At 39.4% G+C, this 17,352-nt stretch overlaps 1 protein-coding gene across 1 annotated transcript in view; it reads right to left on the bottom strand.

The window, feature by feature from the left end:
• PDIL5-1 (PDI-like 5-1) overlaps positions 1-17,352 on the bottom strand; it is a 91,236-nt gene that overhangs the window by 44,322 nt on the left and 29,562 nt on the right. The window contains exons 2-3 of the mRNA XM_089404874.1: positions 15,135-15,193; positions 14,493-14,668 (exon numbers count right to left, since the gene is read on the bottom strand). Of these exons, the coding sequence (XP_089261000.1) occupies positions 14,493-14,668; positions 15,135-15,193 (235 nt within the window). The remainder of the gene's footprint in view (positions 1-14,492; positions 14,669-15,134; positions 15,194-17,352) is intronic.

Raw genomic sequence — 17,352 nt, 5'->3', positions numbered from 1 at the left:
ACCTTTAGGCGGATAATGAAGGTGAGACAACCTTTAACTAATATCGTGACCTCTGAATCATGGGAGGAAATTAACACTGATAGAGATGGTGCTAATGTAACCAAGGGCACTACTCTTGACATGTTATTTTGGTCACAGATTAAATATGTTTTGCAATTCACCAAACCAATTTATTACATGATCAAGTTTGCAGATTCAGATCGACCAATAATTGGGGAGGTGTATGAGCAAATGGATAGCATGTTGGGGCAGATTAAAGACATTGTTGAGCCTAGAGATATCACCTTGTACAATTATATTTGTGCAGAGGTGGAAAAACGATGGGATATGCTAAACATTCCATTGCTTCACTTAGCATATGTTCTGACACCTAAATATTATCATCCATCATGGCTTTCAACACCAGCACCTGGGTGGTGGGGGGTGGGGGGTGGGGGTTGTGGGGGTGGGAGAGCAGGAGAAAACCACACCTAGATCCATAGGTTCTAGAGGCTTATATTAGAGCATTAGATAAATTAGTCCCTGATGAGGAGGATGTTGCCATGGTACAGAAACAGTTGAGCAACTATATGCTTAGCACTGGTCCATTTGGGAGCATGCATGCAATTAGAGATCGAGAGAATTTTTCTTCTCTTAAGTAGTGGAACATGCATGGAGGTGCTACTCCACTTCTACAAACTTTGGCATTGTGGGCGCTATCACAGGTGGCAAACAATTCTTCTGCAAAGAGGTGTTGGAGCTCTTATTCTTTCATCCACAGTGTTAAAGGAACAGATTAAATTTAGACCGGGCAAAGAGCTTGGTTTATGTTCACTACAACTTGTGATTGTTGTCCCATTACTGTGATGATGCAAAGACTAATAAAGACCTTAAGGTTTGGGACAGAAATCCAGAGGAGCCCAATTTGGAGGATGGAGTGTTGCAATTAGAGCAATTAGAGGATGCTCTTATCCAGAATGATGACGATCGAGTTGAGATGCCACCCCCATCTGGCCCCTTGGTTCCCAGGTTCCATGCGTCAACACCAACAGCAGGGGCTTCATCTTCATCAATTTCAGTGATGATGGATGTAGCATGGTGATGGAATCACCTTGGAGTTGAAGAATGAGATCTGATAAGTGTGCCTTCACTTGAGTTCAGATCTGCAGTCCTTGTCATCATAACTATTGTGTCATCTTCATGGTGAAAATCTCTGCTCTTATCTAGTCAAATCAAAGTGTTGACTTCTGATGTATACGTAATATCTCTCCTTTGCTAAACTATTGAAGAATATAAGAAGAGTTGATCAAGGGTTTCCCCACATTAGGGTTTGTCCCTCGCTAGCGCCACATCTTGTGTCCTCTTGTCTTGGCTTGTTTTTTTATGTTTATGTTTATGTTCTATCTGCGTTTTACTATCATGCTAAATGTGATTGCTAATCTGGAATTAATATTGAGCTAATATGGAAAATTGAAGTAAATTTGCTCTCAGCATAGAACATACCTAAAATTAACATGGTATCAGAGGTGAAGCGAAGACAAAGCCCAAGCAAGAGTGAAAGAGTAATCACCAAAGGCAGTTGGACAAAGTCAAAAGGATCAATGGGTTCCTCATCCCACTTCAAATTCACCAAGGGTGAAGTTGAAGCAAAGGAAGATCATCAAAGTGGCGCAACGGAAGCATCTGGTGGCCTACCTCTAGGTCACTTCAATAAGAAGTCCGGAGCTAAGAATGGAAGGAAAGGCAGATGCCTTGCTTGCAACAAGTTTGGCCATTATGCAAGGAAGTATCCAAATATAAGGGACACATCACTTGATGATGATAACAATCATTCCAGGGGCATCTTCAATGATCGGAGGAATGCAGGTCATCAATGAAATGGTCAACTCTTCAAAGAAATCAAGGAACTCCAGGTATGAGGAATCAAATGTTGTTTCTGATAAGCTAAAGGAGTATTATCTTATATTGGCCCTCTCCACTACTTCTTCGAACTCATTGGGAATCTGGCTTATTGATAGTAGTGCTTCAAGACACTTCATCGAATAGAAGGAAGCTCTCTCTAATTTGATAAAAAGAAACAATCATGGAGATTATACTTGGAGTCAATGCCACCTATCCCGGAAAAGGTGTAGGGAATCTTACCCTTCAATTGGATCAAGGTAACTCGATTCTTTCTTTATGTACCTGATCTCAAGAAGAACCTGATGTCCATTTTGGCAATGGAAGACATTCATCAATGGAAAGGTACGTATTTGAGAAAGTTTTTAAAGATGCTCTTGAAGTTCAGGGTTGGCAATTTGTATCAAGTTGCAGGAAGTCCATTGGGGACCATGTTAGTTGACACATCTCTTCCATAGCACCGGAGGTCTGCTCATTATGGGGTCCTACCCGATGTGTATCATATGATGACAGGGATGCCTGAACTCAAGAAGAGCATGAAGGTACATGTTCAAGATGTACTGAAGGAAAACTTACAAGGAGACCATTCCCCTCATGTAGCAAGTCCACAGACTTGGAAAAATCCAAGGGGTTTGAGATTCATGATCAGAAATCTCATGTATGCAAGTTGAAGAAAGCTCTCTATGATTTAGAGCAAATACCTCGGGCTTGATATGAAAGGATTGGTAACTGTCTGATGAAGCTGAGATTCACTAGGAGTGAAGCCCATCCAAACCCTTGCTTAAAGGTCGTGGATGATAGACCTCTCATGCTAGTACCTTATGAGGACGACCTCTTTCTGACAGGTGCAGACCCTCTCATTTGCAAAAGTAAGAGGGAGTTGGATTCCGGATTTGGAATGGTGAATTGCAAGCCCGTGACTACCTCTATGGAGCTTAACTTTAAGAAGTTATGTGGTAGTGATACCGAGCCTGATTTGGGAAATGCCTTTTGAGTTTTGTCAACTCATAATAGCATTGATGTTCTTCGTGAACTCTCGTTCGAATATATGTTTTGCAGTTAGCATGTTGAGCTCATATATAGTTGAGCCTCACTAGATTGGTGCCAAGAATCTTTTGAGATATCTTCGCAGCACAATCTCTCATGGATTGAAATATACTGTCGGAAATGTGAAGCTGCATGATTATTCGAATGTTGACTGGGCAGGCAGTGTGGAGGATCGCAAGAGCACTTATGGGTGTTGGTTCTCTTTGGATTCTGCTTCGATATCGTGGATGAGCAGGAAGCAGAAGTCGGTTGCTCTGAGCACCGCTGAGGCCGAATACATAGCTGTGAGCATGACCTCGTGTGAAGCTATCTGGTTGTGGAAGCTCTTCGGTGCATTGTTTAGACACGTGTTGGATACCATCGTGATCTTCTGTGACAACCAAAGGGGGATTCGATTGTTGAGGAATCTCGTGTTCTATGCATATAGACATCAAGTACCATTTTATCTGGGATATGGTACAACAAGGAGCAAGGAGGCTCCTTCGTATTGGGTCTGATGTGCAGGTCGTCGATATTCATATGAAGCCCCTGGGAAAGGTCAAATTCTTGACTTTCCGAGAACGGCTAGGAGTCGTGGAGAGACTCTCTCCTGAAGGTCCTGTATAATATGGACATTGAGCTCTAAGAGCTCTGAGGGGCTTGGGGGTACATTGTGGAGCAATGAGCAACCATAGGGTGAGTGGTTCAACTTTCCCCTAATTGTCTGCTATGTAGGTAGGATGAGTGGTTCATCCTTCTCTTGCTGAGATACAATCATAGGGTGAGTGGTTCAGGCCTCCCCTAGTGATTTGTTGTTTACAAGGTGAGTGGTTCAGCCTTCCCCTGGGATACACCATGGCGACATGTTAGTTCATCCTTCTCCTGTTGAGACATCCTACCCATGCAGTCCGAGACTCATGAGAAGTACCTCTCATCTAGCCAATGAGTAGGGCAATGAGGATAGGGACCATAGTAGTATCACTGGACGCATCGTGTATCTACCATACTCCCTATGCTAGGATGATATTGATCTGGGATCAATAAAACTGATTTCGGATCAGTAAGAGTGGTATGAGACACTCTCTTTATTTGGAAATGATTTCGGATCAATAAGAGTGGTATCAGACACTCTCTTTATTTGGAACTCATTTCGGATCAGTAAGAGTGGTATGAGACACTCTCTTCATATGGGACTAACTTCGGGTCAGTAGAGAATGGTATGATACATTCTCGATCACTTCTTCTTCTTCATAGTTCAGCAGAGCAGAGCAAAGCAAAGCAGTGCAAGGCACTGATGACAGAGATAGTACAGTCTGGCACATGGATTGGCAGATGGAGTTCTCCCTAGTTGAGAGGGAGTGTTAAAATTGGAAACTAGTGCCAAACTCCATGTGGGTCTTCTTATTTATGGCAACTGATATTTTTCTTGGATTCCTCTTGTCGAGAGGTGCAGTATTGATCTAAAGATCATTTGATTCCGACATGTATTCATAGAGATATGAATTTATTTGTGTTATGCAATAATTCGTCAAGGTCAGACAGCAACGAAATTGCCCCTGTCTATCCTTAACATCTTAATATAAAAAGAGGTGGCTTGCAAATCATTTAGTCACTCATCTCATGTGATCTCTTCCTTTCCACTTGTTTGGATTTTGGTGGAAGGAAGAAGATCCTAAGAGAATACGTTGTTCTAAGAAGAGATGCCCTAGATCTAGATGTTGTCATGAGAAAGAAGGCTCTACGCTGCCTAAATATGAAGAAGCTTAACGTTGTCCTAAAGAAGTTCTACGTTGCCCTAATGTGGAGAAGCCTAACACTATCATGGAGAAGCTCTACGCTGCCTAAATATGAAGAAGCTTAACGTTGTCCTAAAGAAGTTCTACACTGCCCTAATGTGGAGAAGCCTAACCCTATCATGGAGAAGCTCTACGCTACCTAAACATGAAGAAGTTCTACGTTGTCGTACTGCGGAGAAGCCTAACACTATCATGGAGAAGCTCTACGCTGCCTAAATATGAAGAAGCCTTGCATTGTCATAGGAGATGACCTTAAGCATGAAGAAGGTCCTCTATCTCCGAGTTTGAACGTTGTCCTTAAGTATCCTAAACACTGTGTCATGAAGACCTGTTGAAGGAGTTTGCAACTATAGCCTAGCTGCTCTGCTAGGTTGCAAGCCATAACAAGCAGCTAAGGCTGGTATGCATTTGCAGCAAATTGGATGCAGTATGTTAAATGCAGCATAAGTATTACAGCAGCATGGATGTATAGCAATAGCTGGATGTATTACAGCAACATGATGATGGATGTATAGTAGTAGCATGATGTATTGCAATATGCATTGAGTGTATGATGGGTGTAGCATAGTGCAATGAAGGGTACAACTTAGTGCAGCATGACAGTGAAGTGCAACATAGTGATGATGAGTGCAGAATAGTTGCATGAAGTGCAGCGTACTGATGATGAGTGCAACACAGTGAAGTGCAGCATAGTGATGATGTGTGCAGCACAGTGATGAGTGCAGCGCAATGAAGTGCAGCATAGTGATGATGAGTGCAGCAAAATGATGAGTGCAACATAGTTGAGTGATGGTGCAGCATAGTGATGATGAGTGCAGAACAGTGAAGTTCAGCATAGTGATGATGAGTGCAGCATAGTGATGATGGATGTAGCATGGTGATGGAATCACCTTGGAGTTGAAGAATGAGATCTAATAAGTGTGCCTTCACTTGAGTTCAGATCTGCAGTCCTTGTCATCAGAACTATTGTGTCATCTTCATGGTGAAGATCTCTGCTCTTATCTAGTCAAGTCAAAGTGTTGACTTCTGATGTATATGTACTATCTCTCTCTCTGCTGAACTATTGAAGAATATAAGAAGAATTGATCAAGGGTTTCCCCACATTGGGGTTTGTTCCTGGCTGGCGCCACATCTTGTGTCCTCTTGTCTTGGCTTGTTTTCTGATGTTTATGTTTATGTTCTATCTGCATTTTACTATCATGCTAAATGTGATTGCTAATCTCGAATTGATATTGAGCTAACATGGAAAATTAAGTAAATTTGCTATCAGCATAGAACATACCTAAAATTAACAACCTCTGTATAAATGGAATTATGAAGACCTCCCTAGTTAAGGGGGAGTGTTGAAAAATGTAACTAGTATCGGTCTTCATAATTATATTTGAGTCACAATGTAATGTATTTGTCAAAAGAAAGAAAAAAGAAATTGACTTATAAGAGAAAATGACTTATTAAAGCATGGGTTTCATTGCTTGGGTCAATGGTTTTTAGGTCAAATCTTCCATTGTAGGCTTCTAGGGTTTATGTCAAGATTCCTTGTCTTTGTCAATATGTAACATACATTTCTTAGGCATTATCAATCAAGAAACAAATGTATTTTTATGTAAAATAGGTCATCTAGGCCTCCTTCGCCAAGTTGGCCTCAACATGGACAAGTCGGCCTAATTAGGGAGGCAAAAATCACTATAAAAGGGCAGCAACTCGACTCATTTGAAGCACATATACAAGTTCAATCTGCAGTAGCAAGAGGCAGAAAAAGGGCACGAAGTTCAAGGAAGAGGAAGAAAACCCTCGCAAAGGAGAAGGAAGTCTTTGTCAAGGAAAAAGAAGTCGAATTCTCTCTCTCTACTCTCACACATGCGAAATTTTGAAATTGTTAGGGAGGTCGAAGTTGTTGGGCTGTAGTAGGGCCGAAATTATGACGCTGAGGGCAAAAACTTTGGATTGTTGCTAGGCTGAAGCTGCTAGACAAGAAGAGACTACTGAAGTTTGTTGAATCATCTTGAAAGGCTGACTTGGTGGAGGAGGAAGGTCTTTTGGTCAACTCTAAAGTCTTGGTCTATCTCAATTTGATTAGTGGAAGAGTTTGACTAAGTTCCCCCCTAGAGAGGGGTTTTAGCCCTTCTTGAGTGCCTACATATAGTGTCGTTGATCTTCATTTTTGTTTTAATGATTGCTTAATGAAACAAAGATAAAAAGAACAAAAAGAGAAGATAATACGTCCACAAGAATATCACAATTAATTATCAATATAAGAGAATCTTTTTGCCTTTATGATTTTCAAAGATTTTCAATCTAAGATCCACATCATCATGGCTTCAAGTCAACCCCAAGGAAGTACTTTCATTTGGAATATTGATATGGGGAAGTTTGATGGTAACAATCCCATAACTTGGATATTTCAAATGGAGCAATACTTTGATCTACACCAAGTGACAACGTTACAAAAGACAAATATTACATCCATGTATTTAGAACAAAATCAAATTGTATGGTATCAATGACTTTGTGAAAGGAAAGAGGATTCTATTGTATCTTGGTCCATTTTTACGAAGCAACTGATAGCACAATATGGGGAATCTTAAGTGCAATACATTCTTTAGTCAATTGGAAATCTTCGACAAACAAGTTCAATTACATGGCACATTCAACAATTCCAAAAGATGAGTCTTGGGATAAAGAACATTTCAAAGGACAATTTTTTAGAACTCTTTGTGGGAACTTTAATGGAAAGCATCCAACATGAGGTGTGTCTCTTTGATCCTAAATCCCTAGAGCATGCTTTTGTTAGAAAATGTAACTAGGTTCGGTCTTCATAATTGTTATTGTACTTATATCATTGTATATTTCATGTAAACATCAAAACAAGGAAAATAAATATTATTTTATAAGCATGGGTTTCATGCTCAAATTATTTGGTCATCTAGGTCAAGCATGTTCTTCATGCTTCTAATCAAAAGGATATTTGTCATAAGTCAATATTGTATTGGAGTCAAGTCCCATTTGGATTGTTACCCACCACCTGTGGATAGTGTATATAGGAAAAAAATTTCTCCTAGATGATCCTTAGTCAGAAGCCCCTTACAGCCACCAGATAGCTCAATGTGCCATTGTTTATACCACCTGAGCCAACCATGTGTCCCCTCGCCAACTTGTTATGATTGTATGTTTAAAGGTGGGCCTCCCGACCTCGAAGGTATGGCTTTTCATTGGTATAGTTGATTAATTTTCCTTACTTTTCATGGGCACTTTTGGACATGGATTAGTGGGGGGATTCAGCGGAAAGAGTAGGTTAGGCCTGTATTCTTGTCTCCATTGTCTGATTTTGTGGTTACCCTTGTATCCTAGTCCCATGCGATCTCTTTTACTAGCCATTAGCTTTAGGGCTGACACTGCATGGGAAATCCCGATTTTGGTTGCGCGGTCCCGCTTCCCAACTCCATATACATCACCCCCCTTCCACTCATTTTAACCCCATTCATCATTTTTCTCATCCGAGTCCACATGTGTCCACTGGGTCATATAGGGTTAGCCTCCCCTTTCCCTTGTCCACACCTTGGGTCGAGCATGGAACAGTGCCCCAGAGGTTGATGCAACTAAAAACAAAATAAAAGCACAATTTGGCCACTCTCAACAAGAAATGTACCACAACATGCAAAAAATGGTCGGGACATAAATATTTAGCACGTGGGCAAAAGCCAAACATGAGCTCTACCCCTTATCTGTGTGATCACCCTGGTTCCTATGGGCCCTAGATGAGCCTGCCTCCATCATTAAGGAACCCATGATTGTCCCAACCCCTGGTGCGCGATGAACTGCCCCATCTTAAGGGGGTATCCACTGCTACATATTACGCATCATGCTCCCATCCCCTAGAGCCTCGAGCAGTTAAAAAGAAAAATTAGCCAAAGGCAAAAGGCATATGAAGAAGGGTGGAAAAACAAAGGTCGCGGTAACTCATGTACCACGATTTGCTCCCTCCTATACTCATATACCCAGTTGTGCACTTCCCTCATTATAGCTACCCTTGCACCATGACTTGTGGTCTAAATGTTTCCCCTGATCCCCACTTTGTTCCATTACTATATCATTTGCCACCTACCACTTGAGGGATGTACCACGGACATGTCACCCCCTTTAGAGGTTGAAACCACCTAATAGGGTCCTTGGTTACCCCCCCCCCTATTGAGCTTGGAAACACTTGTACATGCGAAAGGCCACTGTGGAAGGGCATGCCACCATGAAGTGCCCAGTTGATCCCATGACTTGTAAGCTATTTTACTTGATTATTCTAACAATTTGTTATATTGGAGGGCAAGGGGACGTATTGGATCTTATGCAGGATTGCAAGTGGGTCTCCTTTTGGGGCTTTGTCTCCCTATACGGGTTCCTAGCCCTCCAAAGGGCCACATGGCATTTCTAGGGTGAGCGTGGAGAGCCATGGGACTCCACTATAGCAAAGTGTACTTCATGGATCCCTAACACCACTCGGTGATTGCTCGTGTTCCACCTATTGGATGAGGATGATGCATCTCGTTCACCGTGCCTAGCCGACTCCACAAATGTACCATACACTTGGCAGGTGTTCCAAGATCCAGAGGATGTCTCCCACTACAGAGGGAGGGCTTATGTCATCATCCTAGCCCTTACAGATGGTCTACAGGCATTTTTTATCCACTTGGAGACATATGAGGATGCCTTTGTGCCCCCACACCCACTTGGGAGCACCTAGGTTATTGCTTGGAAAACAAGGGGCCAATCCCTTGTTTATTATGTTTGGACTCTGGAGTCTAGTTCTTAACTTCTTCATCATGGCACCCCTTGGACTTCGTTAGGCCTCCTCAAAGGCCCAACGACTCACTATGTTAACCATTTTGCTTTCTTGAGAGGCTTATCTTTATATTATTGAGCTATTTGGTGGGCTTGTCACCAAAAGTATTATTATTATGCACATTATTTTATTTTAGGGGCTCAATTAGACAAATTTAGCTAAATCAAATTAATTAGAGAAGTGTATAAATAGAAGTGAGATGATTCATTTTCATCATCACTTGGATTGGGTTATTATCTCTTATGAGATTTTCGCTATCCCTCTTGGAGGAGGATTTTGGATGTAATGGATGAATTTTGATGTTTGGATATCTCTCTATTCTTGGAGCTTCATTATGGGCATAATTTGGTGATTGGATATACTCTTTACGCATGTAAGTAATCATTTCATGTCTATTCTGGTTATTTACTTTAATACATTGATGTTGCTGGGATTTTCACTGTACTAGATCTGAAATTTACTGCTTTTCTTATGCGAAATTGTGGAAATTTAGTCTTTTGTAGCATTGTGTCATCTCATGTATCGTGTGTGAAAGGGTGAATGTTCCTAGAGGTTGTTTCTATTGAACATATCTTGATAAGTCATCAATTAATTGAAGTATAAATTCTTCTAGCAGCTACTCCCATGCCCTAATTTCCGTGCAGAGTTGTCTAGAAGGCTCCTTGATTGGGTGTAGTTCCTCTAAATCACAAATTTCATCTTGACTCCATCTTCCCCTAAGGATAAGGCACTGATCCTTCCATAGGTGATCATTTTCAAAGAGAATTCCTCTCACCTTCCCCTCCTTTTCTAGGTCTAACCTCCATAGGTCACCTAGGGAATCACTTTTCTCACGATTTAACCATCAAAAGAATTCGATCTCTTGCCCACAACTGCGTTGGTGTGTCCTCAACGATCCCTCCAAATTTCACAAGATTCCAATAGTGCGATCTTGAGATATTTCAAGCCCTATCTCGAAGATCAATTCTTGCCCTTGGTTTCCCATTGACTAGTGACCTCATTGGGATCATAGCATCAAATCATCAAAAGAATATTATTTCTTTGATCCCCTTGCTTTCCCTAATTGGGTCAAGTACATCCTTGACTAATCAACTCCATATCCTTGACCTAATTTCAGGTCCACTTGGCCCTTTGTGGTCCCGCAACTTGTTGACTCCAATTCCACAAAAATCACTTAGAAGCCAAGCATTCATAATACCTTTGAAACTAGGGGCTTCCTTAACAAAGCCTACTCGCAAATCCTATCCTCAAAAGGCCTCTTAGCCCTTCAGAGAGAGCCCATCACCTTGCTTCTAAAGCAATCAACTCATTTAATTGAGTCTCTCTTGCAAATAGGCTTAGGAATCACTTCCTTATCTTATCATTGACTATATGTATTCTAGTGATTCCTCACATACCAGGACTCCTCCCATGTGTGAAAGTCCGTAAAGAGCACGGAGCCTTAGCTGAGGTGACAGTGGGCTATCACTCCATTGTTTCCCTCAACCTAGTAGTTGTTTTATAGGATCCCCTCCTAGGACCCCTACTAGTTTGAACGGTAACATGGAATTTGAAAAGAAAGTGGAAAAAGAATTGGATTTGAGTCAAAAATTGCATTTATGTACCAACAAGACCAAGTCAACCCTGCCTCATCAAGTCGACCCGGGAGGGGGTAATTCGACCTCCTGGATGAAATCAATGTTGCGAAAATCGTTATCGGGATTAAATCGGCGAGGGGAAAAAATCGGAAAAATTGGGAAAAAATTGGTAAAAATTGGGAAAAATCACAAAATACAAAAATATTCATGTTTTTTCAATTTTTTTAATATCTAAAGCATCTACAACATAACATAAATATATTGGCACATAAATATGATAAAAGAACTAATATATAAGATGTGTAATATCATTTCTAGTGCTACATCACACATAACAATGAATCATGTCCTGAATAGTAAGTCCTGACTCCTAAGTCCCAACTCAGCCTCAAAATACCAACAAAAATTATAATAATGTATCTCATATCATGAATCATAATGTCATATACAATGAAATGAACCAAATAACTAAATTCTAATACTACTGATTTCCTCTGCCCCTCTTGCGATAAAATGCTATAGATTTCCCTTTCCCTCTAGATGTAGATGCCGATGGAGTTGGTAATGGACTCTGCTGTGCTCTAGAAGCTGAAGAAGTAGAAGCTATAGGAGGTAGACCACGTCCCCTACTGGTGGCAGGGGTAGCCTGGGTAGGTGGTGTCACCTCCTCCTCCTGTTGCTCCTCCTCCTCCTCCCCCTCTACGCCTTCCACTACCTCCTGCTCTAACCAATCATCGGCAGACTCCATGAGAGGCCTCTCGGCCTTAACCCTCCATACAACAATGGTGTCAACCCCATCCAATGAGATGGCCTCCATATCAAGTATCCTCTCAAGTTGCTTCACACAAAATCGAAGATTGTAGTAGACGTAGACCATGTCATTAAGTCGCTGGGTCTCCAACCTGTACAAAGATCATAAAATAGTAATTATAAAAAAAAAAATATGTTATTTAATGAATTCAAAAAATTAATTGGAAATTTGGAATATTTTAAGTTTTAAGTTTAACCTGTTGCACTTCTTGTTGTGTATTTTTTCAAATACACTCCAGTTGCGCTCGCATCCTTAGGAGCTACATGTTTGGTTAAGGATTCGAATGGCAAGCTTTCGCAGATGGGGTACTCTAGCACCATAGCGAGTCCACCAGGTATCTACAACAAAATTACAAATAAAATAAGCATAAGAAAAAAAATGAAATTTGAAAGTTAAAGCAAAGTATGAAGTTATGAACTTGAAGAGACAATGAAATTTGAGACAAACTAAAAAATACCTGGCATTGTAGTCTTCCTATCAACCACAACCATCTCAAAGCCAAATGTGCCACCTGTCATCCTGTATATCTCCATTTCTTTGGAGATTTATGCACGCTTTGCTGGAGATCGCACCATCCTCTGAACACAGGTTAAGAATCCATCCATGAGCTCAGCATCAAATAAAAACCCACATCGGTAAGAAAATGCAGGGTTCAGATAGATCCCTACAGCATGAATGGGACGATGGAGTGTGTTGTTCCATTGTTCATCAATCACTTCCCATAGGAAGAGTTGATCTTAAACCCCTCATCTCCCTTATCATCATAGTAGGTCCGAATGGGTTCTTTGGCCCTGTCCATGGCCTCATACAAATAGCCCATTACGGGCTTCTCACCATCAGCTAATTGAAGAACCTTTACCAAAGATTCAGTGGCAGTGCACACCTCCTGCACTCCCGCCCAGAAGTATTCTTGGTATTGAACTAATCTGCATATGGCCTCTCCCTCTGGTTTGTGGTTCATTGGCAAAGCACGCCACTCCTCTGAAAAAACATTCTCTTCACATCCCACATAGAATTCAAGAGGGATTGAAGAGATATGAAACTAGTGGCAAACCATGTAATGGCGGGGTGCACCAACTCCTTGTTGTTGGTAAATTTTCTCATCAAGCTAAACACAAATGCATGATTATATATAATTTTGTAATGCTTTTTGATGAGTCAACAATATCTTTGACAAAGGAAATTTTTCCTATGTCCTCCAACATCAAATCAATACAATGTGCAGCACAAGGTGTCCAAAATAAAATAAGATGTCTCTCCCTGATGATGAAATCTGAATGGCACGGACACTCTAACATGATGGATCCCTTTTGCACAAAAAGGGGTGTACTGCTATGGGGTCGTTGACACAAAGTGGTCAACAAAGAGAATTAACATATTCACTACCCTATTGAATTCTCAACAGTTGGGAATGGTGATTGCTATCATATCTCAACTCATCCCTATTTTATCCCTATTTTATTTTTATTTTCATATAGGATTGTTATACTTCTGATAAAAAAATTTATAAGCTAACCTTCTTGAGTTTTTGGCATTGTTCTTTAAATTTGCAGTAGAATCTTCGTGATAGAATTTTCAAAAAGACTTGCTCCAAGCCAGCTTAATAATGGAAATGGCCAAAGGCCAGAATCAAATAGGCTCTGATAAATATGTGGCCAAAGACTGGAATCGGACAAGCTCCAATACCAATGTAATGAACCAAACTGGTTCATCAACAGAAATTAAAAAGTAAATAAATCCATACAGGATATAAAAATATATTTCTAATTGAATAATACAAGTGATGATTACACTAGGATGTGGTGTTCTGTGGAAGTACACATGGAATAGTCACAAACTTGAATAGAAACCATTGTGTTCTTTGATGGTTATTGACAATACTACAGTGTCGATGGCATCATTTGGAATGGTGGCTGTTATTATCTCAGCTACCCCCTATTTTATCTCCTTAGCAGCTTGTGACTTCACAATACATTTTTGGTTTTGTATTTTTTATTTTTATTTTCACAGAGCCTCGACTCTTGTTATGCTTCTTAATAATTCTTTTTTATAAGTTAACCTTTTTGATTTTCTGGTTGTGTTCTTTAAATTTGCAGTGGAATCTTCATAATAGAATTGTGCTCTGAAAATTTGTGGCTAAAAGCTGAACAAATAGACTTTGATAAACATGTGGCCAAACATCAGGGATCAGACAGGCTCTGATACCAACGTAACAAACTAAACTAGTTCATTATCCACAATAAATATGGTGAAGTAAATAAATCCCCATAGGATATAAAAATATATTTGTAATGAAATAATATGATTGATATTTACACTAGCATGTGACTTGAATAGACATGTGACCTTTGATTTATTTGATGATGTTTAATATGATGATGATGCTTATTATAGGGGTATCTATGTATGTTACAACAATAAACTAACAGCAGCATTGCATTTATCTATTAATATATATTAGAATATTGACATAGAGCACATAAATAAGTATATCATAACTTTCTTTCAAGTGAAAAGAATCATAATAAATAATATAATTGAACTTGCTAATATAAACTCTTTAACAGAGATACCTGTATACTTTTCATATTCTTCTCCATTGTAAAATAGCTTAAACGTAGGATATGCATGAATGTCAACTTTTGTACAAACGGGTTTACTTGTGCTGCAATCCACCTTTGCTATCTCCACTGCATCCTCACCTTCAACAACCTTCCCTAATTCTTCCCACAAAGTATCTATCTTCTTGCTGCACATATCCAAAGCACTGGCCTTATATTAATCTAACAAATAGTAATAAATGTGAAAAGAATTCCTCCACAAGGGGCATGCCACTGTCATTTAATAAGATATTATAAAGACAACAATTATAATCAAGTGGCCCTGCACAGCACACATGCACCTCTGAATGTTAGTACTGGAGTGAGGGAGGATGCTATCACATCAACCTAGGGACTTGCCCCCCCACAGCCATCTTTCAGATTGGCATAGATTTTGGTGCATTTAGTAATTCATATACCACCCTTGTCACACAATTTGTTGCCAAGGTAGGCTTATTACACACACAAAAATTAAAACTCTCCTTATCAAATAAGAAAACCACAGTAACTTACTAACTAGAAAAAATAGAGCAAAACCAAGCAACATTACTCCAAGAAGACAAGCGAAGATGATTTAGAATTACTAATAGAAGAATCTTAAGTATTAGGATGTACCAGTGTTTGCACCATGGCACGCAGAATTGGACAAACCAGAGGGTATCCTTCTCCTTTGTCTGAATCAGCAGAAAATCAAATAAACTGAGCTATGTTGAGCACATATATGCAGGAAACTGCATATTTAAATTAAGTGATAAATCTAACAACAAATAAGGCTAAGCTCTAGATAATAGTTCGCTAACTCAGCAAAAATATTGTGCATTCCAGGATGGATTGCATTGAATGTTCAGATTCAACAGTTCCCTAGTTATATTGATTTGTTGTTCCTTTCAAGGTTACAAATTTACAGGAGATTTAACCGCGTTAGCAATAAAATTGAACACAAGGATTAAAACAGAACGCAGGAACTCTGATTGAATTGTTGGCTAACTCAGTAAAAATATCACGTAGCCCAGGATAGATAGCTTTAAATGTTCACATTCAACAATTCCCTGCTTATATTGATTTGTTGTTCCTTTCCATGCTACAAATTTACAGCAGATTTAACCATGTTAGCAATAAAATTGAACTTCAAAGGGTTAAAACGCATCTCAGGAACTCTGGATGAATTGCAATGTTCATAACAAAATCCCATAAATCTTTAGCATAAACTATGAACATTTTTAATTTTAACAAAAATCCCATAATTCTTTAGTGTAAACTATGAACATTTTTAACTTTAACAAATGCACATGAGGAAAAAGAGAAGAACCTTAGATGATCTGGTGATCAGCTCAACTAACAATTCCATTAGTCAATTCTATTCAACAGTTCCATGACTTCGATTAGAATTAAACTGGATTTTAAAGCGTTTAACTTGATTGGAATATTTGACTTGACTGAAATGATTTACGTTTCAGAGTCCTCCTACAAGTTGTAGTACAGTAAATACACAATGAAATTTCCTTATCATGATTGACTGTAGAAATGTTTCTAAAACACAGAATCTAGGAACACGCTTTCACACTTCCGAAGAATCCCTTCATAACTAAGTAATTGAATCTGTTATAAAATTTGCATATACACAGCAATACATAAAGTTGCAAAGGCAAAAAAAGATAGCAAAATTTTATTATAGTCCAACAAATGACCACAATAAGTAGGTAAATGGAACTCAAAACTACATCCAATTTAAGTACATGGTACATCCAGCTCTTATTGCTACACTATCAAAAGATTAAAGAAAAGCTAAGTGTAGCTAAAAGAAGTACAAAAGGACGCAGAAACTAAACCGTGACAAGTATAAAGAGAGGATGTCGAAGTATGCTAGAACCAGAAGCCAAGGCCGAACGAGGAAAGAGAAAAGAAGGTTCCTCAACCAAGTCTTCAATCACCACAAAGGGGTAGAAGCATTGTCTGATAATGTCATATGGAGAAAACACAAGACCGGGGTCCCACTATGAATCTTGGAAGGAGCCCTAGATCAAAAAGGTCTATCACTCCTATCATCCAAGGACAAGGGAAAGATTCTCTAAATCGAATATTGGTTGGCCAAAACCTAGAAAGTAGTTTGCAAGCAGAGAGTTTTCGATTTGGGACCTCCTAAAGCTGATCCCTCTGCCAATCTACAGGTGTCTGTCTTGGGGCCTAGAATGGGAGAAAGACTTGATTATCATTCAATGAGTAAAAAGAGATGTCTTATGAGAGAAACAGACTACGGGAGCAACTTACAATAAATAACTAAAATCACACGTGACTTAATTAATATCATAAGTTACTTTATTTGACCACTAACTAAAAATTAATACAATACAGAAGGTACATAATAATATGATCATTGTGCTACATATCACTCTCACTTAATTGTCATATGTTACACTACACCAACTTCTCCTTAAGATTTTGGAACAAAGGGCTTGGTGAAGATCTATGCAGTATGCTCCTGAGTTACACAATACTGCAGCCCTATTTCTCCATGTTGTGTACTTGACCACATCTTTTGTAAGTATCAAATTCTTTGCACGAGTTACTTTACACCCATGGTCTTGATTTCATAGTAAGTTTATTGGTGAGCTAAAAGAATTACAGCAAAATATTAAGCTGCTGAGTGCCCTAAGCTTTACTTAAACTATTGACTAAGGTGCATAAGCTTTTGAGGTGTTGTGGCTTCAAATGCAACTAAAATAATTATTGTTCTAACTCTAAATGCAGTGGAGCTATAACACATTAACTGCTGAGACTAATTCAACCTATCAAAAGCTTAGGCATTCTACAAATCAAGTCGTCCAGTGAACAA

This window comes from Pinus tabuliformis, chromosome 2_2 (assembly GCF_031772625.1).
Source record: "Pinus tabuliformis cultivar Carrire ecotype Pingquan chromosome 2_2, CPIR1, whole genome shotgun sequence".
NCBI classification, from domain to species: domain Eukaryota; kingdom Viridiplantae; phylum Streptophyta; class Pinopsida; order Pinales; family Pinaceae; genus Pinus; species Pinus tabuliformis.
Note: the sequence above shows the minus strand (reverse complement) of the source record. Positions and strands in the feature narration are given on the sequence as shown.